The sequence below is a fragment of the Camelina sativa genome, chromosome 7 (assembly GCF_000633955.1).
Source record: "Camelina sativa cultivar DH55 chromosome 7, Cs, whole genome shotgun sequence".
Lineage (NCBI taxonomy): Eukaryota > Viridiplantae > Streptophyta > Magnoliopsida > Brassicales > Brassicaceae > Camelina > Camelina sativa.
The window spans coordinates 147992-174385 of record NC_025691.1 but is presented as its reverse complement, the minus strand read 5'-3'; the positions used below and the strand labels follow the sequence as shown (position 1 = coordinate 174385).

At 35.6% G+C, this 26394-nt stretch overlaps 4 protein-coding genes and 2 pseudogenes across 5 annotated transcripts; 3 read left to right on the top strand and 3 right to left on the bottom strand.

The window, feature by feature from the left end:
- On the top strand, positions 1497–2080 carry LOC104699554. Its single transcript, XM_010414878.1, has 2 exons — positions 1497–1777; positions 1906–2080. Exons 1-2 carry the CDS (start codon positions 1560–1562, stop codon positions 2078–2080), a joined length of 393 nt encoding a protein of 130 aa, XP_010413180.1. The 5' UTR covers positions 1497–1559.
- LOC104699553 (type I inositol polyphosphate 5-phosphatase 4-like) lies at positions 8361–12239 on the bottom strand. Of its 2 annotated transcripts, none has more exons than XM_010414876.2 (11): positions 11578–12239; positions 11393–11483; positions 11059–11133; positions 10873–10969; positions 10654–10758; positions 9992–10565; positions 9696–9892; positions 9489–9597; positions 9249–9397; positions 8846–9156; positions 8361–8760 (listed from the first exon to the last, which is right to left on the bottom strand). In XM_010414876.2, exons 1-10 carry the CDS (start codon positions 11605–11607, stop codon positions 8940–8942), a joined length of 1644 nt encoding a protein of 547 aa, XP_010413178.1. In that variant the 5' UTR covers positions 11608–12239; the 3' UTR covers positions 8361–8760; positions 8846–8939. The 2 variants fall into 2 exon arrangements, with proteins under 2 accessions (XP_010413178.1, XP_010413179.1); XM_010414877.2 differs by having other exon boundaries at positions 9992–10562.
- Positions 16266–18771, bottom strand: LOC104699552 (homocysteine S-methyltransferase 2). Its single transcript, XM_010414875.2, has 7 exons — positions 18496–18771; positions 18128–18184; positions 17818–18038; positions 17246–17375; positions 16913–17116; positions 16762–16833; positions 16266–16652 (listed from the first exon to the last, which is right to left on the bottom strand). Exons 1-7 carry the CDS (start codon positions 18673–18675, stop codon positions 16503–16505), a joined length of 1014 nt encoding a protein of 337 aa, XP_010413177.1. The 5' UTR covers positions 18676–18771; the 3' UTR covers positions 16266–16502.
- On the bottom strand, positions 19003–21454 carry LOC104699551 (serine/threonine-protein kinase HT1-like). Its single transcript, XM_010414874.2, has 6 exons — positions 20605–21454; positions 20394–20515; positions 20075–20289; positions 19782–19956; positions 19548–19682; positions 19003–19418 (listed from the first exon to the last, which is right to left on the bottom strand). Exons 1-6 carry the CDS (start codon positions 20924–20926, stop codon positions 19212–19214), a joined length of 1176 nt encoding a protein of 391 aa, XP_010413176.1. The 5' UTR covers positions 20927–21454; the 3' UTR covers positions 19003–19211.
- Positions 22676–24221, top strand: LOC104704117 (annotated as a pseudogene).
- Positions 25631–26394, top strand: LOC104704115 (annotated as a pseudogene).

Below are 26394 nucleotides of genomic sequence, written 5' to 3'. Positions count from 1 at the left end.
CATAATATTCCAAATTGAAAATATTACTTTTGAAGTGACAAACTAAATTAGTTTTTTTTTTTAATTATTTGAACTTCAATCTAAAGATTTTTTAAAACCCCAAGAATAACTCCAATCCTTTTGTTTTTTGTTTTGTTTTTCACTCATCAATATAATTTATAGTGCTAGATTTCATACTAATGATTTCATCTTTAGAGCATTTAGTTAAATGGTATTTTAAAATAATGATTTATAAGATGCTAATCTAAAATAGATAATGAAGATAAACCTTTAAAACAGATTCTCAAATAAACTTGATTTTTTGTTAAAACCAACATATGTGAATTTAAATTTAGCTATGGAAATTTTAAAAATAAATATGAATAGATTAGAAAGGCAAGAAATATAAAAGAAAGATTTTATTTTTATATAAATAAAATAAAAATTGAAAACAATGTTAATTATATATAATACTTTCTAAATTAAAATATAGAATCAAACTCTTACAACACATATTATATATAACAACATTTGATATTGGTGAGAGAGGAGGAGAGAATGATTACTTATAAGATGATAATCTAAATTAGATAATGAAGATGAATCTTTAAATATAAAAACAATGTAAAATATATATATATATATATATATATATTATGTAGTTTCTAAAATTAAAATTTAGCATTAAAAATTTACAATGATATATCATTTGGTTTTTTGTAACCCATACAACAAAAATAAGAAATTGAAAACATAAAAAAAAAAATGATTTGAGAAATTGTGGAAGAGAATGAGAGAATGTGAAAATGAGAAAGTAAAAAATGTCAATATGAGAGAATGAGTCAATGCTTATTTATATGATAAAAATTGATGCAAGATTACATTTAGAATTATTGGAGTTACAAATATTATTTATTGTGTTTGAATAATATTGAGTGGTGGAATATGATTAATGCATAATTTATTTTATTTTCAGCTATAATTTATTTTAATGTATGAATTAAATGTATTGTGTTAATTGGATCTTAAATATTATTTAAAGCAATTAAACAATTAGAAATCAAATAAAAAATTTAAAAAGTATTAAATGAAAATCAACCAATAAAGAGAGACCAAAACTTTACTTTTATATATATAATTACCACCGCTAAATATACTAACATAAAATAAAACAAAAAAAAATATAGAAAGAAAAAAGAAAAAGAATAAAACTTGGAAAATGAATGCATATAATATAATCATCATCAATAAAAATGGGAGACGTGGAGCTTGATTCATTCCCTCCTCCTATACATACACAGGCCTGGCTCGCTCCAAGAAAAGCCCATTAATAGAAAAAGGTAAGAAATCTTGACAAAAAAATATACCACGTGGGTAGTCGTACACCTGGGCGCAGAGAATCGCACCCAATTAATTTGCTGACGCGTCTACTCTTTGGATTCTGATTGGTTCACATCTACAGTGCCTTTATATACTACACACGGTTGGAGAAAACTTTGGCAGAAAGCTCCCAAAAACCCTAATTTTGGTTGTTGCAGTCGAGATCTCTCATCACACACCCACCACCAACCAAATCAGCTATGACGGCGACAGATCTTCTTGTTCCGAGCAAGAGACCGCGAGCCCCGAGCTTCTCCGATAAGCATCCTGGTGATACTCACACCGCCGCCCTTTCTGATTGGTTGCCTGATCAGAGAGATATGGCGGCTGCCGATCAGGTTCACCTCAGCAACTTTCTTGACCTCTGCCGTTTCTGCAAGAAGAGCCTACGTCCCGACCAGGACGTTTTCATGTACGGGTCAGTACTACTACTTCATTGTTTCCATTCTTAATTTCCGCGATTATACTATATAATTTACTCCATCGTGGAAATGACATGATAGTCGAGAGGATCTTCACTCCGATTAGAATCTTGATTTGATGCAGCTACTTGGGGGCATTCTGTTCCAAAGAATGCAGAGCGAAACAGATGGCATGCGACATCTTTATGGAATTTCCTCGACGTAAAGTAAACCCTAAGAAGGGAAGAAGAACGTCCAATGATGAAGCCTTGGACAGGATCACTGCGTCATCATCATCATCATCACGCTTTTATATATGATATGCAGTGATGATGATGCTATGTACGTGTACATGATCAATTGTTTCATCAGTGTAGATGGAGATGAGTGCACCAAGCCCATTATATTGTCTCGTTTTTTTTAGGGGGAATTTATTGGCTTACCACTCACTCTCCAAGTTGGCATCGGCATTATTATTACATCTGTGTCGGTCAACTTTCTCATTTTTTTTTCTCTAGGACTAGCTACGTACTACTCTCTTTTCTTTAAGTGTTTGAACAAACCAATTGATGGTGTACAAGGAGGGTGTTTTCTTTAGTGTATTTGAGCCGTGACAGCCTCTGATTTTACATTTTATTAATCATAAAGTCTTGGGCGTTTGTTTAATGAGTCTTTTGGTCGTCTCGTGAATTCATTCACAGAGGCTTTAAAATGCCACTTTAATTTTTATGTGTCGCGTGCTTTGTTTATGATTATGACTCTCTGACTAACTGAACATAAAGAGATTCAAAAACAGAAGAAGAACGCTTATGAATGGGCCGTGTATGTATTGGACTCCATAGATACAAATATGTGTGAAAAGAGGCATCGTTGATCGTTGGCTTATAATCTAAGATTGAGCCCTATCATTCCAACGCTTCTCCCACGAAATTCCTAAGCACTAAGCGAAACTTGTAATTAACCTATATATCTATTTATCAGCCCTACCTTGAAGTCCTTTGCGACCGTGTTGGAACATTTGGCCCGTCTTTATACCAAAATTAATTTTCTTTGAGGCTAAAAAGATTATACAGTTTTTGCAGTAAACAAATTAAAGCTGGAACCGCGTAATTAACATTTATTTCTTCGCCTCTAAATCTTTGGCTGTTAAATGCGTGTTATTCGAATTTTGGAGAAAAATAGCCTTTGCTGGTATTGAATATGGTAAGGATATATTATTTGATGAAAGAATATCCTAGNTCACTGCGTCATCATCATCATCATCACGCTTTTATATATGATATGCAGTGATGATGATGCTATGTACGTGTACATGATCAATTGTTTCATCAGTGTAGATGGAGATGAGTGCACCAAGCCCATTATATTGTCTCGTTTTTTTTAGGGGGAATTTATTGGCTTACCACTCACTCTCCAAGTTGGCATCGGCATTATTATTACATCTGTGTCGGTCAACTTTCTCATTTTTTTTTCTCTAGGACTAGCTACGTACTACTCTCTTTTCTTTAAGTGTTTGAACAAACCAATTGATGGTGTACAAGGAGGGTGTTTTCTTTAGTGTATTTGAGCCGTGACAGCCTCTGATTTTACATTTTATTAATCATAAAGTCTTGGGCGTTTGTTTAATGAGTCTTTTGGTCGTCTCGTGAATTCATTCACAGAGGCTTTAAAATGCCACTTTAATTTTTATGTGTCGCGTGCTTTGTTTATGATTATGACTCTCTGACTAACTGAACATAAAGAGATTCAAAAACAGAAGAAGAACGCTTATGAATGGGCCGTGTATGTATTGGACTCCATAGATACAAATATGTGTGAAAAGAGGCATCGTTGATCGTTGGCTTATAATCTAAGATTGAGCCCTATCATTCCAACGCTTCTCCCACGAAATTCCTAAGCACTAAGCGAAACTTGTAATTAACCTATATATCTATTTATCAGCCCTACCTTGAAGTCCTTTGCGACCGTGTTGGAACATTTGGCCCGTCTTTATACCAAAATTAATTTTCTTTGAGGCTAAAAAGATTATACAGTTTTTGCAGTAAACAAATTAAAGCTGGAACCGCGTAATTAACATTTATTTCTTCGCCTCTAAATCTTTGGCTGTTAAATGCGTGTTATTCGAATTTTGGAGAAAAATAGCCTTTGCTGGTATTGAATATGGTAAGGATATATTATTTGATGAAAGAATATCCTAGATTCTTATATAAAAAAGGCAAAATTGCCAGAATCATGGCGTTATTTCCCGTTATTTGGAGCTATGACGATAGCCAATATAATATCCCTTTCTTGCTTAGCTTATTTTAGTGACAAAAAATCCAAGAATTCAATTAATTGGCTTCCAAAAAAAAAAGAAAAAAGTGTTGGACCGTATCATTGTTTAGGCCTCTCGTGTGGGTGCAGTTAGATTCCCTTAAATTATAGGCAAATGACCTCATCTGACGTAGTTTAATTACTAGGCACTGACAGGAAACTTGGAACATAAGCAAACGTCGAGGCAATTGAATAGAGAAGGTGACGTCATAATGTTTGCTGTTTTATTTATCTTACTTGTTATGGTAATCTCTTAATTATAACTGTAATAATGTTTGCTGTTGTATGTATCTTTTGACAAAAAAAGGTTGGATCAATTCTATGACGCATGCACGACTCTGACCTCTTCTCTGCCATTTTACTTCTATATATCTTTCAAAAGTATAATTAGTTAGTTCGTTGGTCAATTTCAATACCCAAAAGCTGTATTCTACATATATATTATATATATATATATATATATATATCTATTCTCTATAAAATGCCACGTTCTCTTTATTAATACAGTAGCTCGCTAGTTTGTTAAGCCATCATTAATGGGAGAACACTAAGGGTGTTTTTAGCCCAAAAAAATTATAAAAATAATGAATAGTGGCTTAGAACACTTTTTTTAGTTCTTGATGTAGAACTGATCTAAGCCCAGTTCTTATTTGACGTGGCTTCATGTGATTGGACGAGATTTTATGGAAAAAAAAAATATTTCATTTATATAAGGAAGCAATTTAAATGTTAATTTATAAATTTTTATAATTGTAATATGTTTAAGAATATTATATTAATTTATAAGTATAAATACACGTTTGCATCTCACTTGTTCTCAGACCACTCCCCGTATTTCAAATTGAGTCTGTTTTATTACTAGTGATACGGTGTCATTTTGTACTGGCTCACAAATATGTAAAAAAGAGACATACACGTCGCATCTTACTTGTTCTCGACTACTCCCCATTCAGTTTACATGCAAGTTCTATATCAACTGACGTCAACGTCTCTTGCAGACGCTGACGTTGAGCTTCATCTCCACGTGGAATGGCACTTCAAAACTTCTCTTCGACTTCGACCAAGGCAATATTATACATAAAATATATAAAACCACACTATTTTAAAAAAAATATTTATATATCTTAATTTCTCTAATTGTATATTTTGTTGCTTCACCTAACATAAAAGAATGATTTTTTATTTTCATAAACTTTTTTTGAAGCTAATCTTACAACTATATATATGCATCTCTTTTGATAGGAACAGAAAACAGGTCTAATTTTTCTAGATAAAAGATCAACTTGGGAAAGTCATCAAACTCATATTTGATAAAGATCAATCTTCATTCAGAATTGTTCTAAATGATTATCTATCTTTTTTTTTTTAGATTAGAAAAGGGAAACCTGTCAAATCGTGTTTTGTGAAGGTTCATATCAACATTGTCCCCGCATTTTCCTACCATGAGATTTGCGACTTGTTCTTAAATCTTAACTAAAGTATATATAATATAATAACATATATATAGTGTGTGCTGCCAACAATTTAAACTTGTAATTACATGAATTATTTTAAGTTTCCATTAATCAGTACTCACCCACCGGTGTATATAAATACATTTTTTTATCGCCAATATAACCTACTGCCTATCAGTGTCACTGCAAGCGTCCAAGAGTCAAAATTGTATGCTATAAGTTGTGACCAACTTGACGAACAATCAATTTGAAGAGCCTTTACTTTGTGTGTGTTTTCTACTTTATGATTGATTTAATCGCAAATCCCAATCGGCAGGGATTCACATGGAGGTAGATGTATCATATATGAATCTGATTGTTATGAAAATAAAAAAGGATTGATAACAAAGCTAATATATATAGATGGTGTTGACAAAAAAAGAGAGCTTTTAAATAACAGAGAGCAATATAAATAATTGTCATTAACAATAACAACATATCCAATACTCTGACAAGAAAAACAAGTGATCAAACACAAATTAAAACAACATTAATCAAACACTGATCAGGTCGTAGGATAATAATCAATCATTCGTTTTAATATATAACTAAAGTTATTAAAACAATTATTAGAAGCTTCGAGTGATAACATGAAAATATCGTTATCTAAATTGCTATGATGAAACTTACCTACAAGCCTAGAGTCCTATATATAATTTATGTTGGGTGTATTAGTTAATGCGTCACAGTCTTTCTAATTACATGTTGTTATCATATGTATTGATCACTTTGATCAGTGTATTATTAGTTGTAATCGAATGGATCGATGTATAATAAATATTTATATATAATGGTTAAAACTTAAAAGAAAGTGAAAGCGACGAATAGAGATCCAAGTGGAAAAATGAATGATATGGTGCTTCTTCTGAAAACAATTATTAGAAGCTTCGAGTGATAACATGCAAATATCGTTATCTAAATTGCTATGATGAAACTTACCTACAAGCCTAGAGTCCTATATATAATTATGTTGGGTGTATTAGTTATTATGTCACGGTCTTTCTAATTACATGTTGTTATCATATGTATTGATCAGTAGTGTATTGGTTACTATCTTCCAAATAGTAATCATATATTAGTTGTAATCGAATGGATCGATGTACTATAATATAAATGATTATAAAAGTAAAGTTAAATGGAGTTGATGGTTAAAAGAAAGTGAAAGCGACTAAGTAGAGATCAAAGTGGAAAAATGAATGCTATGATGCTTTTACCAGAAAGGGTCGAGTAATGTTACGACATAGCATGTGGTTGTGATCTAGTTAATACTTAATAGGATCTTCCTCATCATATCCATTTGGCGATTTATATATTAGACCCATGAGAAACCATATAGAAGCAACACAATTTCACATTATAATAATATTGATACGTGACGTAGTTCTGTATTCCACTACAGAAAAAGAAAATGTTAAATAATAAGACAAGAAAGGAAATAAATAAGGGAAGGAGGAGGATGGGCAGTGAAAGTGAGTGGCATATGCGTTAGTCCTAGCCTCTCTCTAACCTCCGCCGTTCCTCCCCGACCAAAACATCTATCCGTCGGATATATATATATATATATATATATATATATATATATATTATGTCTCTTGTTAAGATAATACTAGTAAGAAACCATGGTATAATTAATTAGTATTTCCTCTTCGTATTTTCAGTGTTTGAATCTTTGAGCCGTACGTCGGTTATCATTTCATAAAGATAATATATAAAAAGCCAAATGGAGCTCCGGCCAAAAGCAATTTAGTAGAATAGATAAGATACTGAACCGAGGGGTGTGTCGTGTGTGTGTGGGAGGGGGGGTGGTGAAGGAGACAATCTCTGAGTTCAAAATTTCGTAAAATAAAGTTTACCCACGTGGTGAGTAATCTTGTAAACTTTTAAAGGCCCAACAAATCCAAGAGAGAGAGTGAGAGAGAGAGAGTAGAAGAGCTCCCAATCATATAATTGCGTTACTTCACTCGCTTTTTCCAGACGCGTTGTTGTTAGATATACATACAAGTACAACAAGACCTCATTTACTTTTCATTAAAGGGACATTGGAATGCACGGAAATATATACGTTTAGATGTAGTATTATTGTTGACAGAAGAATATATACTCCAAAATAAATTAGGAGAAATTCTTTGTTGGTGGTTTGTTTCAGAGAATCTGATGTTTAAAACATTTTTCTTAGTTTTATAATCTTAAATAATCATTTTGTAAGTTTAGTATATACAAACAACTCTTGTGACAAGAAAATAACATTAGTTAATTATCTTTCAAACTTAGGGAAAGAAAAAAGCCACTTTGTAGAATCCAACAAGTACAAACGATAATTAGTACTTCTGAGTTTGACTTCTCTTTTTTGAATTCTCACTTTCAAGTTCTAATTTATAGGTGTTTATGGGCAGTGTTAGTTGTATGAAATCGACAATATAAATAATACGAATATTCTTTGGGATAAATCGGAATTGGTAAAGTAGAATTGAAATGAAATGTTTACAGGAAATGACAATCAAAGAGCTAAGCGGAGTTAATACGAAAATTATTGCTCTTTTCTCTCTAATTGCTCCAAAAAACGTGATCAGCTCTGACAGAAACATCTAGTATTTATAGTGGGCCAGTGAACTAGGGTTCCTTCTGTCTGCTCTGCGAAATGACGATTTTGCCCCTGCGACCAAATGGGCTAGATCCATGATTTTAGGCCCTAAACTTCTTGAGAATCTTCTGTTTGGGCTTCCTAGAATGTTGGGGCAAAGCTCATATCCAACAGGCAGGATGATAAAATCTTATTAGGACATGAAACTGATAATAAACTAATCTGCACTTTCCAATCATCTTAAACCCATTGGTCCTTACAAAGAATCCATTTTACAATTTACATCCCCAAGCATACACATATATAATTCATTTATGCACAAGTTTGACGAATCCTACACTACTACTAGTGTGTCGTCTACACTACTAGAGAAGAAAACTAGTGGTCTGAAAAGAAGCTAATAACTGGTCAATTCTCTATAATCCTAAAGATATATATATGTATTTGATCTGCTGAATATCTGTAGACCTTATTACTACTCTTATTCCTTTCTTTTTTTTGCACTCGAATCATGTCCTGTTCTAACCCGAGAAACAGAGATCTTGACCAAGAAGATCTGCGTTTTGTTCCATGACTCTCTGCATGTCAAAAGTCCACCACAAACCTCCGACTACTGAAAAATCCCACAAGACGAGATGATATTATTAGAAACACACAACTTAACAGATTCCATGATCATCAAAGATTTATTTACCAACCATTTTTTGTTTTGGTTCAGGCTTTAGACACATTGAGACCTCCTTCCGGGATCTGTCTTCAAATGGATTTACGAGTCGGACCGATGATGATGAATCAGTACGGGTTATATGCGTACCGCTGAGGAAGAAGTTCCTCAACTTCGATCCTAGAGCTGGTGTAACTGGAGCTTTTCTTTATACGGTTTCTACATACCGACTCAATCTCTACAAAGAACAAACTGTAGACTGGTCTGTGATCCGAGAATCTTGATTCCCCTCGAACATATGACAGCTGATGAAGCCCACTCCCGTACCAGAGTATGCGATCACACCTTCATTCAGTTAAGATAAATCAAACTATCAGTATTTATATATGCCATCAAGTTTCCATGCTGCTGAGGACTAGAGAAACCAGTATACTAACCATGCTGGAGTCCGTCTCTTGGCCTTGGGAAGCCGATCATCTCCCGCGTATATATCTGAGTTGTTAGAGTATTTGTAAGTGGGTGGAAAATAGATAGTCCCTTCGTTCCAGCCTTCAAAGACACAACCTTTTCGTTGTTCTATCCGTAACTGTAACAACAACAAAACTGACACTTTAGATAAAAACAATAATTGGTTGAACTTCTTGGGATTTTGAAAGGTTGCCTGAATGTAGAACTACCTGGTCTTTCTCAAGCAAGGCTCTCCAATTTCTCATCTCGACAAGGGCTTTTGCAGACCGGTAAGAAAGAGCTATACGGTAGTTCAGGTCTCCAAGCCAGATTACCCGACTGAAAAACACACACACACAACAAAAAAGTTTTTTTTCTTGTTGAGTTGATTGCAAGAATCAAACAAGTGAAGAGGGGCATTATTAATGATAACTCACTCGTGTTCTAAAATCGTCTGGGGTTCAGACATGTCGTCGCCTGCGTTGTTCACTCTAGGGAATCTGGTTTTCCTTAGAATCTCCAAAACATCAGAGTTTCTTCTCAGCTCGTCGCCTTCTTTCTGGCCAGATGTCAAGTGGCTGCAGACAAAGCAGAAGCTCGTCTGGTGAACGGACATGCTTATCGAAATCGAGCCCTGCAGATTGAAAAAGATCCAAACTTTTTTATTTAGAGAAGCTGGAGGATTTTGGGAGGTTAATAGAAGAAAAAAAACTCAAGGAATCTGGAAAAGTACCTTGTTTCCAAGATACCCCATCAAGCCTCTCCCAACACAAGACACTTTGAGGTTCTGGACACTGTCCCTTAGATCAGTCTTGACCCAAACGGTCAAGAAGATCCCAACCATCTGCTTACTGGCGACTAGACAATACTTGGAATTGTCTCTTCCCTTGTCCCTCTCGTCTGCCACAAAGGACCCAGTCCTCGAGAGAGGGGAATAGTGACAATGATGAGAAGGAGAATCTGGCTCGTCGTCGTCAGAGGAGCAATACCTGAAGCTGTGGTCGTAGAAATCGTCAGGCATGAAACGGTCACAGACGCTGAACCTAAGGTCAAGGTGCAGGGATGAAGCAGAAGTGTCACACATCCTAAGGCTCCTGGTGCGATGGTAGAGGGAGGAGTTAGGAGCAGCTTCGAAGTCAGAGTCGAGCTCGGCGACCGGGTGGGGAACAGGGGAAGGAGTAGGGCAGGTACCGAGGGGGAGAGTGTTTAAGGTGCGTCTGATGAGAGAGACCCATTTCTTGGCGGGGCCGTTGTCCTCAGTGCCTAAGACGTTGCCAGCGTTCAAAGGAACGATCTCTTGGAACCTGCTTTTTTTATTAAAAAAAAAACTAAAATCAGAGAGAGTGATGGAGTAGAGATACTATATAGTAGAAGTTGATAAGACATAATTGGTACCCGAGAACGTAAATGTCGGAAGGAGGAGAAGTGTGAAGCCAATCCTCCAGATTTAAATTACTCGGCGGAGATTTTCCGGCGACATTCCATGTAGCAGTAAATACCCTTTTTTTAATATATAAAAATATGTTATAGATTTCCAAAAAAAATAGTAAAAAAAAATAACAAGTAACAAATAAACAAAGAAAGAANGAAATAAAAGAAACAAAACAAAGACACCTAAGAAGATAATTATCAAGTGGAAGTGGTGGATCGAATTCGGGTTTGTTTCGTCGTCTGGCTCTTCCGCTATTCCTTTTGCTTGGATGAGTCGTCTCTGCAAAACCAATTTCTTTATTAAACCATTTAAAAAAATTGGTTTGGTTTGTTATGAGTGGGAGGGGATAATTCAGAATAGTGACAGACCAGTTTTGGTGCTTTTGTTGACAGAACATGCTTCCTCTCTTTCACTGACATTGTTCCTCCTATCTCCACTTTCACCTGCAAAATTAAAAAAAAAAAAAAAAAAAAGTATTCCTTTATATATAATAAAAAAAGATGAGTTATATAAAGCACTGTTTGTGTGTTCTCTCATTCTCACATTCCTAGACAAGAAAAAGACACACTAGTATTTACTTACTTACTGTTAGCAAAAACTTTTTACTAGTATTAACTTTTTTTTAAAAACATATAGAGAGTAAACAAAGCCTAATAAGAATAACAATTCCGGCCGAGAGTTGTTTAGTACTTAGTAAGTTACCTCCTCTGTCGAACAAGTCGTCAGCGTAAAAGTCTTCTAATTTGCTCTTGATGTTTAGCCATTTCTTGACCAATGTTTTCGGCCATGAAAGCTGCGCATAATCATAGTCAATTTAGAGAGATGATTGAAGAATAACATAAGTCAATTGAGAGAGAGAGAGAGAGAGAGAAATTAAATGAAGAAACCTTGCTTTTCTTGAGGCGACCATCACCCATTGTTCTTCAGCTTCATACAACAGAGAGATGGATAGATCTCTTCTGATTCAAAAAAAAAAAATTAAAACTGAATATATCTAAGGAGAGCACACACACACACCCTCCTCCCCCCTAAAAAGATGGTTGACGATTTATATGAGAATACAAAGAGGTCAATGTGAGAGGCCACTTGTTATTAAAAAAAAAAAAAAAAAAAACAGAGAGGAGATAGTAGATTAGGGAATCTAGTAAGTGTAGCAAATCCTAGCAAGGCAGAAAGAAACAAGGAAGGTAGCCCTTGTTTCTGGGCACAGAGAGCAAAGTGGAGAGAAAGATGAGAGAGAGATGTTGTTGGTTTGCTGTTTTGTTATCTCTCTTTGATGCCAAATCCAAGAACAAGAAAGGGAAGGAGGGAAGAGGGGAGGCAAACGAAAGACAACAACTTTGGAATCCGGGTGGAGAGAGAGAGAGAGAGAGAGAGAGAGAGATGGGTATTCGGGTACAACCCGGTTTTTCCTCTTCTTCTTCTTCTTGTTGTTTCCTGGAAATGTATTTGCTCTTTCTCTCTAAAGAAGAAAAGGAAACGGATCATGAAACTGCGATACGATAGTCTCTCTCCAGACCCTCTTCTTCTTCTTCTTCTTCTTTCTTTCTCTTTCTCTTTCTTTCTTCTGCATCTTTTTAGTACTAAAAATTGTGGGTCCGATCCGTTTAAAAAAAAAAAAAAAAAAAAATTAATAAATCCGATTTGTACCCGTTTTTACTGTTTCCGGTTTTTTTTAACCCACCCGGTCGTAACTTTCTCATTTATTATTATTTTTTTTTTTTCAATTTGTTTTTTACTAATAAATAAATTTGATAGTTGCTAGTCCATAGTTATTTATTGCAGTTTCCCCTCAAAACTTTTTTGTTTTCATATTTCTCTCATTGATTTTTTTGACGTATATTATTAATTTTCTTCCCATAAATATATGTTTCATTTATCTTATTATTATGGTAATACTAATTTTGGTATATATATCATATCCTCCTCCTCCAAGCTCTGATTTTTTTTGGTAGTATTTCACTAGTTTACTGCCTCCAATTCCAATTATTATGTTTCCTTTTCTTTTTTTTTTTTAATGTTCAGTCTTCTACAACTTTTTACTACTATTTCATTTTTCTAATTCTTTCAACATTTACTCTTTTAGATTGTGAAATCGTAAATCAAGAAAATATGTTACACACTTTTATAGAAATTCACAAATCAAGTATATTTCATACATATGGTATCAAACAGTATGCGCCTAATTAGGTACACAATCCATCCATGATATTAGGCAACAAACAAAAAAATGGACACTTTTCATTTATTCCATTCCATATTTTTGCATATGGCAAATACAAATCCCGGATTTGGCAATTCGAACAAACGCAACAAACAAAAACGAGATATCTCAATTTTTGGGAATATGTCGCCAACATATATTTAGTAGTAGTAGCAGTAGTTATTTATTAGTTAATGGCAAATCGAGAGAGTGGATTTGTGAGCTAATAAGGTTGATGCATACATGTATGCAAGTTTAAAGGGTGAAGTTTTAGGTTTCGGGAGACACCAACAACAACAACATATGTCACTTTAGTATATTTTTTGGGTTCATATACTTTCTTTCTTTTTTTTTTTTTTTTTGTCATAGAAAAAGGGCATTAACACGTTTACCAAATTTTATTTGGAAGGCACTTTTTAGTAAAATGTGAGATTTTTATAAAATTGAGTTTTGTTGTGTGGAAAAGAGGAGGGGTTTCTTTTAATTTGACGACCCAATCAATAATCTAGACTAATGTCTAAGGGACCATCATCTCATTCAAACGTATAATATCCCCCTTAACCATTGCAAGAATACAATGTCATGTTACATATAGCCTATGAGTGACATATATAATAATTATACAAACGAACATAAGATCGACTCATCCAGAAATATTTGTCTAAACACAAGACAGTGAAGACACAAAGTTATACATTAATCTATATGAGCTAACAGCAACAATATACATTTTTTTTTTTTTTGGTCATATAAAAGGGTATTAACACGTTTTTATTTGTAAGGCACTTTTTAGTAGAATGTGAGATTTTTATAAAATTGAGTTTTGTTGTGTGGAAAGGAGGAGGGGTTTCTTTTGACGACCCAATAATCTAGACTAATGTCTAAGGGACCATCATCTCATTCAAACGTATAATATCCCCCCTTAGCCATTGCAAGAATACAATGTCATGTTACATATATCCTATTAGTGACATATATAATATAATTATACGAACGAACATAAGATCGGTTTAAATTACTGTGCCTTACGGTTTGGGTAGACTCTCGAGTCTCGACTCATCCAGAAATATTTGTCTAAACACAAGACAGTGAAGACACAAAGTTATACTGTAGTATTGAATTGCTATACATTAATCTATATGAGCTAACTTTTGTTAGATACAATATGAGCTAACTTTTGTTTATTTTCTAAACATAAAAAGATACTATTAGGATCTTGTAGGGTTAACTTACGGGGACCAACCAATGCCCTCGGATTCTGCTTTATCTAAAATTTCTGTGATTATAAAATCGAGTTTTCACTTTTAAGACCTTGTTTGGTGAATTTTTATGCACTAGTATAAATGTTGTAAGGTAAAGTTAAAATGACACATGCTGCATGTGGGAGACCGTGTCTGTTTGTTCAGACCAATACTTAGATTTAGTAATTAGTCGTAATTTTTATCTTCATTTTTTAATTATTCCTCCAAAATTTAGCATATACTAATATATATAGTTATATACACACACATTAGTATATTTCAACAGCCATTGCTTTTTCTTTTATAATTTTTTAAAAATTTAAGGCTCAATAACTTTAATTATCTGCCTCTACGAAACCCTGTGCCAGTTGTAACAAGTACTTATATAATTACGCTTTCTTTTGTTAAATGCCTATGAGTCCTCTCTGATTAGAGAGAAACGTACTGATTAGTTAAAGAGTTAAATACTTAATGGTAATACTTTATTCTGGCACGTCAACTACACACACAAGTACACCCAACAATAAAGAATTCCGAACATTGCAATTAAAGATACCGGAAATACGAACTCGTATTTATTAAACTGAAGAGAAAAATAACTTTCAAGGTTGTTGCTGTTTTGTGTGTGTCTCTCTCTCTCTCTTGTATATCTTTGTATTAAAACAATACTACTAAGACTATACTATTGAACAATACTAATAATAAATTCTGTTAATGAAGGCGACTTTGTCTAATATCCGGCACATGTTGGGTATTATAAAAGATTCATGATAACACCTTAGCTAGCTTTAGAACAATACTAATATACTATTAAGAATGATTTGGTAAGCCTGTTTTTGGATTATTATAATTTATCTCAAATGAGTAGACGAATTTATAGTTATTTATACTAGTATTAATTATTCTCTATAATCTTTTTGGCTGGAAACTTCTTATTTAAAAAATAAAAAATAAATTCATCATTATGCTAATTTATCCCCAAGGTAGAAACAAATTTTCCAAGTCTATCTGTCTGTGACATAATATACTTGGTTAATATTACATGCAAAAGAAACAAATGTGATAGATGCGACGAAGTAACACGTTTTCAGGTTTTTATCGAAGGGGAAAGTTGGAAGGAAGGATGGGGCGATGTGAAAGTTTTTAACTTTGAAAGAAGAAATTTTGCAGTCCTTTGGGTGTGTGGGTAAAACATCACTTTCATGAACATGGAGATTATTATTAGCTAGGGTTTAGGGGTAAAAAGTTAAAAAGGATGATGTTAGTGTTTTCATCTCTTTCTGCATTGTTTATCTGGTAGTCTAAATTCTGAAAAGCCGATCACACATCAAAAATAATGTGTGGTCTTGTTCATCAAATCTCATAATTCCCCAGCCGTACGATACAACTACAAGTCCAACGCTCCCTGAAACCCGAGCATTGACATCTCTCTCACATATGAACAAAATGATGAAACAGTATATAGTGCAGTGTACATCTCTCTATCTTTTTAACATTTAAAAGCCTTAAAATGCTACCTCCTATACTCTATTCGATCAAAGCCAATATTGGGAAGTCCCGAGAGTTGTTTTTAACAGAATAAAGAAAGCTACTCTCAAATTAATGATCTTGGCATACGACGCAAGCTTGTTGAACGTGCCTGACCATTCCTTTGAGGACTTTCTACACGTACGCTCTCATCAGTACACCAAATAATGAGGGAACCGAAGCTTTGGCACCTCACAATCCATCCAAAATGGATGAATGACGAGGAATTCGTTCCCAAACTCTAATCCATCCAAAGTCTCACACCAAGAAAGATACTTTGAAATTGTTTGAAGGTCTCTAGCAATGGAAGATAGAAAAACAATGCTCCTCCAACCCATAAATACTATATCAACCTAAATACATAATTATTTGAAACTAAACTAAACATTAATTGTGACTGACGGCAAAAAAAAAAAAAAAAAAAAAAAAAAAAAAAANTGACCACACACCAATAACAATAACAATGGTGTGCGTGAACATAAAAATTCTTATGAAGGATTAAAAGTCATCAAATTAGCGAAAATAAAAACTAGCTTTTTAAACACTTGAAAGATATAAATCTAAAAAAAAAGAAGCTATTGAAGTTTCTAATGATAGATGAGAATTGGTCCCGAGATACAAGCCAGTATTTCCCATTAGACATTTTTTTTTTTGGTTTGGGCAAATAACCCATTAGACTAGTATTTTGTTTTCTGCAAGCCAAAATGAGAGATCAGTAGGAGGGGCACGCACCAACAGGCTACATTATTTTTTTGGTTTTTGTTTTTGGCTATAAAGGGAAAACAATATTTTGGTACAAAATTCCAGAGATTCATAGAAGAGAGTGATATTGTTGAGAGAGCTAATGAGATCTGCGGTTGACAAGTCTCTTGTGGATGGCTCTGATGGTGGTTGGTGTTGTGCGGCAGCAACCTCCCAGAAGAGACACTCCTGCATCCATCCATTTCTCCACGTATGATACAAAGTCTTCATCTCCAACTCCTGTGTTTTCCTGCAACAGTTTTTAAGCAACTCAGAAGAGATCTGTCTATGTGTGTTTGTTTTCTGCATTTTGCTCGTTTCCTCTCAGGACAAATAGAATAGATATATATATGACTTACCACCCACTCCTTCCGATCAGCATCATAGCTCTCTCCGCTGTTTGGGTACACTAATATGGGCTTGCTTGTTACCTACAAGTTAATGCAAACCTTTTAGTGTCTCTACAGATACAAATACAAATACCTAATGAGTGTGGATCCAAGGCCGCACCTTTCCAATCTCATTAACTAGCCCCTCGATGAATCTTGGAGGGGTGCAGTTGATTCCTACCGCCACTACTTTGTCACAAGATTCAGCTATGGCGATACAGTCCTTGATGGAATCCCCGCTAACCACGTTCACGCCATCCTTCGAGTTGAATGAGAACCACCCAGGAATCTTCACATCTCCCTCCTCTAACAGCTCAGCAAATGCCTTGCAGCATATCACATAAACAAAACCAAAACTTAAAACACCCATCAGAAGCTAAACAGCATCAATAATAATGGGATATGAAAAGATCCAACATGTCATGATGCTGAGGAACCATCGGTATCAGTGTACCTGAGCCTCTATCTTGTTTGGAATGGTCTCAAATGCTATTAGATCAGCACCAGATTCCGCCAGAACTTGGATTCGTCTGCGGTGAAAGTCCTTGAGTTTTTCCAGCGTGATGGAATCACCATAGATTCCACTGATAACAAAACCACCAACAGTAGTTACAAAAGGTAGTTTGTAAAAAATAAATGGAACCCACAGAAAGCAAAAGTCTAAAGCTCAAAGTATATGGAATCCATCCACAGGCTCCAACGCAAAAACTCTCAAATCATCTACAAACCTGTATTCAGATCCATCAGCCAAGTATGCACCGTAGCTACCGACTGATGCCGCAACTAGTATAGGCCGCTTTATAAGAATGATATCATCGACGGAGGAGGNTGCGGTGAAAGTCCTTGAGTTTTTCCAGCGTGATGGAATCACCATAGATTCCACTGATAACAAAACCACCAACAGTAGTTACAAAAGGTAGTTTGTAAAAAATAAATGGAACCCACAGAAAGCAAAAGTCTAAAGCTCAAAGTATATGGAATCCATCCACAGGCTCCAACGCAAAAACTCTCAAATCATCTACAAACCTGTATTCAGATCCATCAGCCAAGTATGCACCGTAGCTACCGACTGATGCCGCAACTAGAATAGGGCGCTTTATAAGAATGATATCATCGACGGAGGAGCTAGTTGCGCATTTGTCGTAGTAAGTGTTGCGAGCTTGACAAGCTATTTCGACGCTCTTTCTAAGCAAAGATTCACTTTCCTCACAAGAAAAGCCCTTTGCTTGAAACCCCTGAATCGTGGCCTGTTACGATCAATCCAACAAAGTCTGTTTTTAGTGTCCAGGAAGGAGAACAAAGAAAGAAAGATGATGAGGAGAGGAGAAAGAAGAACCTGATAAGAAGTGCTGGCGATAATATCAGCACCAGCTTCAAGGTAATCGAGATGCACCTGCTCACCATCAAGACAACATTAACAACTACCAAAAGGGTTTAGGATTCACACAAGTTGACAGCTTTAAAACAACAGTCAGTGGGATTCTATATGTGCTTGATATTCACCGCTAATGGAAATGAGAAGGCTTTACTTCATTCAGATAACAACACTTTTTGCAAGAATTCCATTTCCATTCCCTCAATCATCTAAATCTAAGGGGATTATCCATTATTCACACACAAGGGCAGGCGAAAAGAAAAGCACAAAGCTTTTTTGGTTCGAGATTTCAGATTTAACCAAATGAAAGACGGGAAAAAGAGATTTACGGTGTGAATGAGGTGAGGAGAAGTGATAAGGCATTTGGAGCTCCAGAGAGGATCGTTGAGATCTGCTCCATGTCTCTCGAACTCCGTCGCAAGCCCGCCGTCTATTACCGCATACCCGCCTGTCTCCTTCAGGAACTCTTTCATCGAGCAAAAAGACGCCTTCGAGCTTCCGGTCATCATCTTCCCGTAGAGTTTTCGCCACCTACCTACCTCCCACCTACCTAGAGTCGTCTACTGTGTGTGTGTGTGATACGAGAAACGTGAACAAATCTATAGACTTACCTAACAAAAATATATATAGTTATGTTTTTTTGTTTGTTTCTACTTCTACGACGTATTTGTTTTGTATGTTTTATTAGACCTTTTTCAATGTTAATCTTCTCCAGTGGTAAGTTTTAGTTGTTTCTCTTCTTATCAGATCGCTTTACCAATTTTACATACGACATGGTAAATCAACGAAATGACCTGCAGAGAGGCAGAGATTACAACAACCCCAAAAACACAAACAAAAATTCAATCTTTTTCGATTTACACGATGACACTGTGTAGTAGTAGTAGTATAGTAATAAATTACATGGAGAGCAGAGAACAAAAACAAAGAGAGATTCTTATGACAACCAAAGAAAAACCCACACTAGTTCCAACTTCCAAGTCTCAAAAGTTACAAAATCCAAAGAATCACGCAGCTGTCTCAAGAAGAATATCAGACAAAAGAATCAGGGGCCACGAGGTTTGAAGAAACAGAGGCACCCCTGAAACTGGTCTGGAGCTATCATTCCACCTCCTTTGCTTGTGTCTACGGCTTCCAGCAGTTTCACCACCTCCTCCATCTCCGGACGCCTGTTTGGATTCGGGTCCCAGCATCTCTTCATTATATTTGCCACCGAGTTTGGGCAGCATTTCGGAATCTCTGGTCTCAGATTCTGAGAGCAACATACACCCAACCAACCAAAAACAAACAGTGAGGCGATTAGATTTCCTGATTATAGCTTTAACATATACAGTAACATCGGAGAGGTTTTATTTAAAGAGAGATAGAGAGACGAACTAACCCTATGAACGACGGCGTGAGAGATCTCAGCGAAACTACAGTCAGCGTAGGGCATGTCGCAGCAGTATATTTCCCAGAGGCATACACCGAAGCTATAGACATCGCATTTCCTGTTGTAAGCCCTTCCTTCAAGAACCTATGCACCAGAAACAGAAGAAGCTAACCTCTTAGTTTTTCCCCATAACAAACATGCCCTGAGGGATTTTGGGTCTATATATAGGGCAAACATACATACCTCAGGTGCCATGTATCCAAGTGTTCCAGTCTCACCGGTCATGTCTTGAGGGTTCTGAGCTTCGACTCTAGCAACCCCAAAATCAGCAATCTTGAGCGTCTTGTTAGGTTGTAACAGCATGTTCTCTGTCTTCACGTCCCGATGTACAATCGCCTTGGAGTGGAGGTAACTCATCCTGAGATGACAAGAACAAGGAAGAGATAAAAGGATCTTTCTTGTGTGAATAGTTTCAGAATGCACAAATGAGGCGTTAAAAAACATTAAGAAAAAGCAAAAGAGGAGAGATTTACTACCCTCTAGCGAGATCCAAAGCGAGCTGAATGACATCCTTGATGGGTAGTTTAGACCTATATTTCTTGATGAGGAACTTCTTAAGGGTGCCTCCGGCAACATATTCAACGACAACACAACAGGCCCGCGCAGGATGAGCACCACCGTTACCACGTCCGCCAGAATCACCAGGAGGGGGGATCTTCAGATCAGAGGTCCCCATGGATGCTCCTATAAACTGTGTGTGTGTGAGAGAGAGAGAGAAGTTGTTATAAAGAAAACAAAACATGTAGTGTGTAGTCAAAAGGGTTGGTTGTCTTGTGGCTTTGTAAATGTAATTACCTTTGTGACGTTGGGATGATCGAGCTTCTGCCAGACGGCGACCTCTTGCTCAAAGGAAGCACGCAGAGTATTGGTTTCAGCTGCAGTGGCGTAACCATCTTCACCCCAATCTAACACTTTGACTGCAATCATCAAAACAAATAAAAATCAGATTGGGAGGGGTATCCTAAAGAAAGAATATAAAGAAAAGAAGAGAGAGAGAGAGAGGGACCTGCGACATCTTGGCCGGCGTAGACACCGCGGTAGACAGTGCCATAGGTGCCGTGAGCGAGGACGTGCTTCATATCGAGTTTGGAGAGGTCAATCTCCCATTCCTGCATAGCCGCCGCCGGAGGAGTAGGAGTAGGAGGAGGAGGAGGAGTTCTGGTGTTGGTGACGGCGGCGCTAGTAGAGCTTTGACCCATATGCAAATCCCATTTAGTGAAGTCAAGACTATCCGCCCTGAAGTATCGTTCTTCACCGGCGCTTCTGCTCCCAACGCCGCCTAATTTGGGATCCACAGATTTATCCGCCTCACCGCCGCCAGAGGCCATTGCTGGGGAGCTTGAAGAAGAAGAAGAAGAAGAAGACCCACCAACCAATAAGAATAATTATACAAAAAAAAACTGAAGCGATCCAAAAGAATCAGAATAAGGGAGGAGGGAATTATATGAAGCTGTTCGTTCAATTCAATCAGTGAGTTGAGGACAAAAAAGCTAATTAAGCTCTCTCTAGGGTTTGAGAAGAGAAATTCCAAAAAACATGTGGTTGAGAGACAAGAGAGAGAGAGAGAGAGAGAGAGAGAGAGAGAGGGGACAACAACAACAACAACAGGGACAAAAAGAAATCACCGAGAGACAAAAGAAGACAAAGAAAAGAAATTAGTAGAAGAAAGAACCCCAACACGAAGTATGTAAGTTATATTGATTGAAAGAGTTTGGTGCCTTTGGTGGTCTCCACAAACTAACGCAACTCTTTAATACTACTTGTTTGATTAGAGAGGATCCGATCCAATCCAATCTATTCCGATCGCTGGAGTGTTTTGGGTGAGCGAGAGAGACCAAATCTTCTCCGTCCGTATACGTCTTTTTGACAGTTTCACCGGCCAAATTCTCCCAATTTTTATGCCCTTTTCCACTATTATTTATTTATTTATTATTAAAAACAAAACAAAAAAAACTCTCTGAAAAGGCACAAACGAAACAACATACTACTAGTAGTATAGTTTTTGTTCCTGTCTGTCTTTCGCCGTTGAATCGCGTTTTCTTTCACCGTCTTGTTGGCGCTGCAGTGCAACTGTCTGTTATCAGGATACTTCCTTTCCTTCCTTGTTTACCAATTATTAAGTTACGCTCTATATATATATATATATATTCCCAAATTTATTTATATTTTCGATATATGTCTCTTTGTACATTGTAAACATGGCAAGTTACCAAATTTCATATTTCTTGTAAATTTACATTAAGACATTTGAATTTCAGTGTTATTGGACTAAACATTTTATCAAGTCTTTTAAATTCATCTGTTTTTGGATTAAGTATTTTAAATAGTCTTTTAAATTCTTTTAGAATCTAGTGTTATTTAAGTCGTTAACTTTTCATTGCTATTAAATTCTGGTGTTATTAGATATTATGTATTTTATAATAGCAACTTGATTTAACTAGAATGTTAAAGAATTGTTAGTGCAAATTGTGAAGATTAAAATCTGACATTTTAATGTGGGATTTGGATAGTACTTTGCACGTAAAATAAAAAATGGCCAGAAAACACATGCACGCTCTGGTTTGAAGGCTTTCTCTCTATCTTTTGTAGTGTTCCTCAAATAATCTGCTGCATTATTTCGATTGATTCTCTTCGTTTATACCATCTCGATTCCAACCATGTGTTTTTGTTTTGCTTTTGGTTGATGTCGTTGTCTCCTCTCTGCCGATGTATTGGAGAAACTTCGGTGATTTTGATCCCTTCACAAAATATTAGAAATAGAATGGTATGTGATTCTATTTAAACGTCTTTTATCTCCTTGCTCTGGGAACTAATTAGATATTGCGTACAAAGCATACTATTGGACCATGTTAGAAGACCTTTCCTTTATCGCTTAGAGTTACCATTGTATAGCACGTATGTAATATTCTCGTAGGGCAACATATCCCTCTATGTATATATATTGTTTGGTGATGAATGAGGAAGATATACAATTCTCTGCAGAACCTTTGACATAGTATCAGAGCAGGAACATTAAAAAAAAAAAAAAACAGAGGAAGAAGGAAAAGAAGAAGAAATACGAAGACAATTGAGAGATGATGACGACAACACCAAGTGCTCTTACGACGGAAGAAGCATCTCTCTCACCACTTTACCTTCATCCTTCGGATGGTCCTGGAAACTTGATAACCACCGTCCAACTTACCACTTTACCTCCATCCTCCATCCTTTGAAACATACGTCTTTTAAACATCGATATATTGAAAATGAGACTATTATTATTAAATGAGAGACATTATTTTTGTTTGTTTTAATTCAGATTGTGATTTGGTAAAAGTGTTATTGACTAAATATTCTTTATGGATATTCTACATTTTCAAATTTTAAACTACCATACACTCTTGTCAATCATATATCATACAATCCCTAAAAAGTAGTATTTGTTACACTTACTTCTCCTATATAATATTGGAGATCCTTTCACTTCTCAAAAGCAAAACAAGCAACTATCATCTCACGAAAACAATTTGAAGAAAACCACAGTCATCTTTCGTAAGTTCTCTGTTTTAATTTTATATAATTACTTACACTCTCATGTTTATTCATTTCTTTATGTTTTTTTTTTTGTTTTTTTCTCTTTAGAATAGATACCGAAGAAGGGTCGCACACAAAAACAAAAACCACGAAAAATCCATATAATTCTTGGACATATGAAGAGTGTCAAGAGTTGCAGGCTACATTAGTTGAAGCTATCAAACAGAGGTGGCGTGAGAAAAACGGTTCGATAAGTAAAGCTACGGTAGAGACAAAGATACTACCAATGCTAAATAAAAAGCTTAAATGCAATAAGACTTACATGAATTACTTAAGTCAAATGAAGACTTTAAAAAGGGAATATAATGTGTATTCTGAACTCTTACGCTTTAGCTCTGGTTTTGGATGGATCCCATCAGAAAACAATTTACAGCTCCAGATGATGTGTGGGCAGCCTACTTGTTTGTAACTCTCCTTTGGTTAACTTTCCCAAATTTAAATATATTTTAATCACGATTGATAAATAATAATTAATGTATGATGTTTTTTCAGGGGCATCCAAGGCATGAAAACCTGAGGACCAGCACTTTCGAAGATTTTGAGGATTTGCAATTGATTTTTGAAACTGTTATAGCAAAGGGAAACAACACGTTTGGACTCGGTAGTGATTCAAATGCTGAAACTTTTGAAGTCGAAGATGATGATCTTCAAGCAAGTGATGATTTGGAGAATGACGACGAGGTGAATGAAGTCTCTATTAAACCAAAGTTACCTACTAGGAAAAGAGCTAAAACCAGTCGTAATGGAGATCCATTAGATTCAACTAATCATGGTGAGTCTTCCGAGAAGGTATTAACTGAAATGGTTGGAGTTAGCACTCAGATCATAAGTCTGATTCAACAAAGAGAAGAAAGACAACAAAGAGAAGTTGAGCTTAGAGAAACTCAGAAAAAAAAGAATAATGTTTGGGATGCTGTCAAAGTGATCCCTGATTTGGAAGATCATGTCCGCTATGATGCAGTAACCAGGATCCATACGTTGAAAATGAAAGACGTATTTGTGAGCATGTCTGTCGAAGACCGCTTGAGTTAGATTCTCCGTAACACTTAGCGTATTATTTTCTTATTTTCTGTTGAATCGAATAAAACAATGGGTAAGTTTAGAATAATTGTTCTAGTAGTAGTTTTCTTTTATTTTAAATTCTCACTTTTTAATGTTGCTTTTTTCCTTAAAAAATCAGAATAATAAGTGTCTTTGTTCACCTCTGGATCACGTACGCTTTACACGAGCTAAACAATTTGTGCATCAAAAGACAAATTCGTTGACAACTGTTATTATTTACAAGCTTACACGAATCAAATAATTCAAATATCTATACATGGTCGAATGTGTAATTCCTTAACCTTTAAAGCATATATATATGTGAAAGAGAACACGTAAATGAATCCTTGCTAAGTCAATGGTACCAAAAGAAAAGTCCCCAAAATTAGGGAAACAATACACGTGAACTAAGATTTAAACAAACTTTCAAATTCAAAATATATAACATATGATTTTTTCCTACTATATCTCATAAGAATCCCTACACATTTGTTATTAAGATTTAAAATTTCAGCACTTATATATATATATATATATAACTTTTCTTTTATGTTTCTAGATCAGTCGACTAACATTTATATTTTCAAAATAAATAGAAGAGAAGAAGCCCACATCAACCAAAAGCTGTTCGTAAGCTGTTTCAAGAGGTATATTATTGTTCTTCTGAATGGTTACTAGTTCTTGTTTTGTTATTGTCACTGCACCCAGTTGTGCTGAAGATATATTTGTATTATATGGGAGACATGGTCATAATTACTAATTTGTTTTAATAGGTTACTTTTTTAGATGGATTGAAATGACCATGAAGAGGAAGAAGACACAAGAGTGCATGAAGACGATGATTTTGATGTGGACGTATCTATAATGGTGGTAATGATGACGGTAGGAGCTCAGATTCATAACACACGACAACAACTCATGGGTGGTGGTGATTATATAGAACGTCCCATTCGTCGACCAGTCACAAAAGGTATTAAAAGATGATTCCGAAGATTTTCGGGTGCTGTATCGTATGATTCCAGATATGTTTTTGAAGCTGTCTAGGATCATCATAGACAAAACTGGTTTACAAAACACAAAAAAAATATCTGTCGAAGAGATGTTTCGACATGCTTGCTGTCTTCATGCTCACAGTTGGACAAAATGCAAGATATGGCTACGTGAAAAACACATTTCAAAGGTCCAAGTTTGCAGTGAGCACAAGCTTTAATAAAATATTAAAAGCTCTGCTTATAATAGCTCCAAGTCAGATGGTGAAACCAGATTGTTTAGTGCCACTGAAGATCAGAGAAAGTACACGATTTTATCCATATTTTAAGGTCCATTATTTCATCTTTTGTTTAAATTGATTCTTTTAGTTTTTTTCTTCATAGAATTTGACTTTTTTTTGGCATGTATTATAGAATTGCGTTAGAGCGATGGATGGTACACATATACCAGCAACAGTAGTTGGGCGTGAGGTGGCAAGCTATCGCAATCGAAAAGGAACAATATCTCAGAACGTTTTGGCTGTATGTAACTTTGATCTGGAGTTTATTTACATTCTGAGTGGATGGGAGGGTTCGGCCCACGATTCAAGAGTGTTAAGTGATGCGTTAACTAGAGGAACTAACAAGTTACAAGTGCCCAATGGTAAAACATCTATAAATTTCTCTATAGATCATATGTCTTATATATAGTAACATATATTATCCAAATTTCAGGAAAATTTTATCTAGTTGATTGTGGATTTGCAAATCGTCTCAGCTTTTTAGCTCCATTTCGTGGTGTTAAGTATCATCTACAGGAATTTGCTGGTCAAGGTCGTGATCCTGAAACTCCATATGAGTTATTTAATCGCCATGCTTCTCTGAAAAACGTGATCGAAAGGATATTTGGAATTTTTAAATCTCGTTTTGCTACTTTTAAATCTGCATCTCCTTTTTCTTACAAGAAACAAGCTGGATTAGTCTTAGCATGTGCAGGGCTGCATAACTTTCTTCGTAGAGAATGTCGATCAGACGAAAGTGTGTTCCCTAATGAAAATAATGCAGTTAACAATGGAAACAATTCTGTCAATATAGATGAAAGTGATAGAGAAGAACCTCTCCAGACGCAAGAGCAAGACAGAGAAAATGCAAATAATTAGTGACAATCTATGGCCGAAGACGTGGAAAGATGCTACGTTTTAAAAGTTCATTGA

Coding starts and splice junctions, on each gene's coding strand:
- LOC104699554 (XM_010414878.1), top strand. CDS start 1,560: ATGACGGCGACAGATCTTCTTGTTCCGAGCAAGAGACCGCGAGCCCCG. Junction 1,778..1,905: donor CAGGACGTTTTCATGTACGG/GTCAGTACTACT, acceptor GATTTGATGCAG/CTACTTGGGGGCATTCTGTT.
- LOC104699553 (XM_010414876.2), bottom strand. CDS start 11,607: ATGGGTGATGGTCGCCTCAAGAAAAGCAAG. Junction 10,759..10,872: donor CTTGATAATTATCTTCTTAG/GTGTCTTTGTTT, acceptor TATTAAAAAAAG/GGTATTTACTGCTACATGGA. Junction 9,157..9,248: donor AAGAGACGGACTCCAGCATG/GTTAGTATACTG, acceptor AACTGAATGAAG/GTGTGATCGCATACTCTGGT.
- LOC104699552 (XM_010414875.2), bottom strand. CDS start 18,675: ATGATGACCGGAAGCTCGAAGGCGTCTTTTTGCTCGATGAAAGAGTTC. Junction 18,185..18,495: donor CTCCTCACCTCATTCACACC/GTAAATCTCTTT, acceptor GATGGTGAGCAG/GTGCATCTCGATTACCTTGA. Junction 16,653..16,761: donor CTGATCGGAAGGAGTGGGTG/GTAAGTCATATA, acceptor AAACTGTTGCAG/GAAAACACAGGAGTTGGAGA.
- LOC104699551 (XM_010414874.2), bottom strand. CDS start 20,926: ATGGCCTCTGGCGGCGGTGAGGCGGATAAATCTGTGGATCCCAAATTA. Junction 20,290..20,393: donor ATCATCCCAACGTCACAAAG/GTAATTACATTT, acceptor ACACACACACAG/TTTATAGGAGCATCCATGGG. Junction 19,683..19,781: donor TTGGATACATGGCACCTGAG/GTATGTATGTTT, acceptor TCTGGTGCATAG/GTTCTTGAAGGAAGGGCTTA.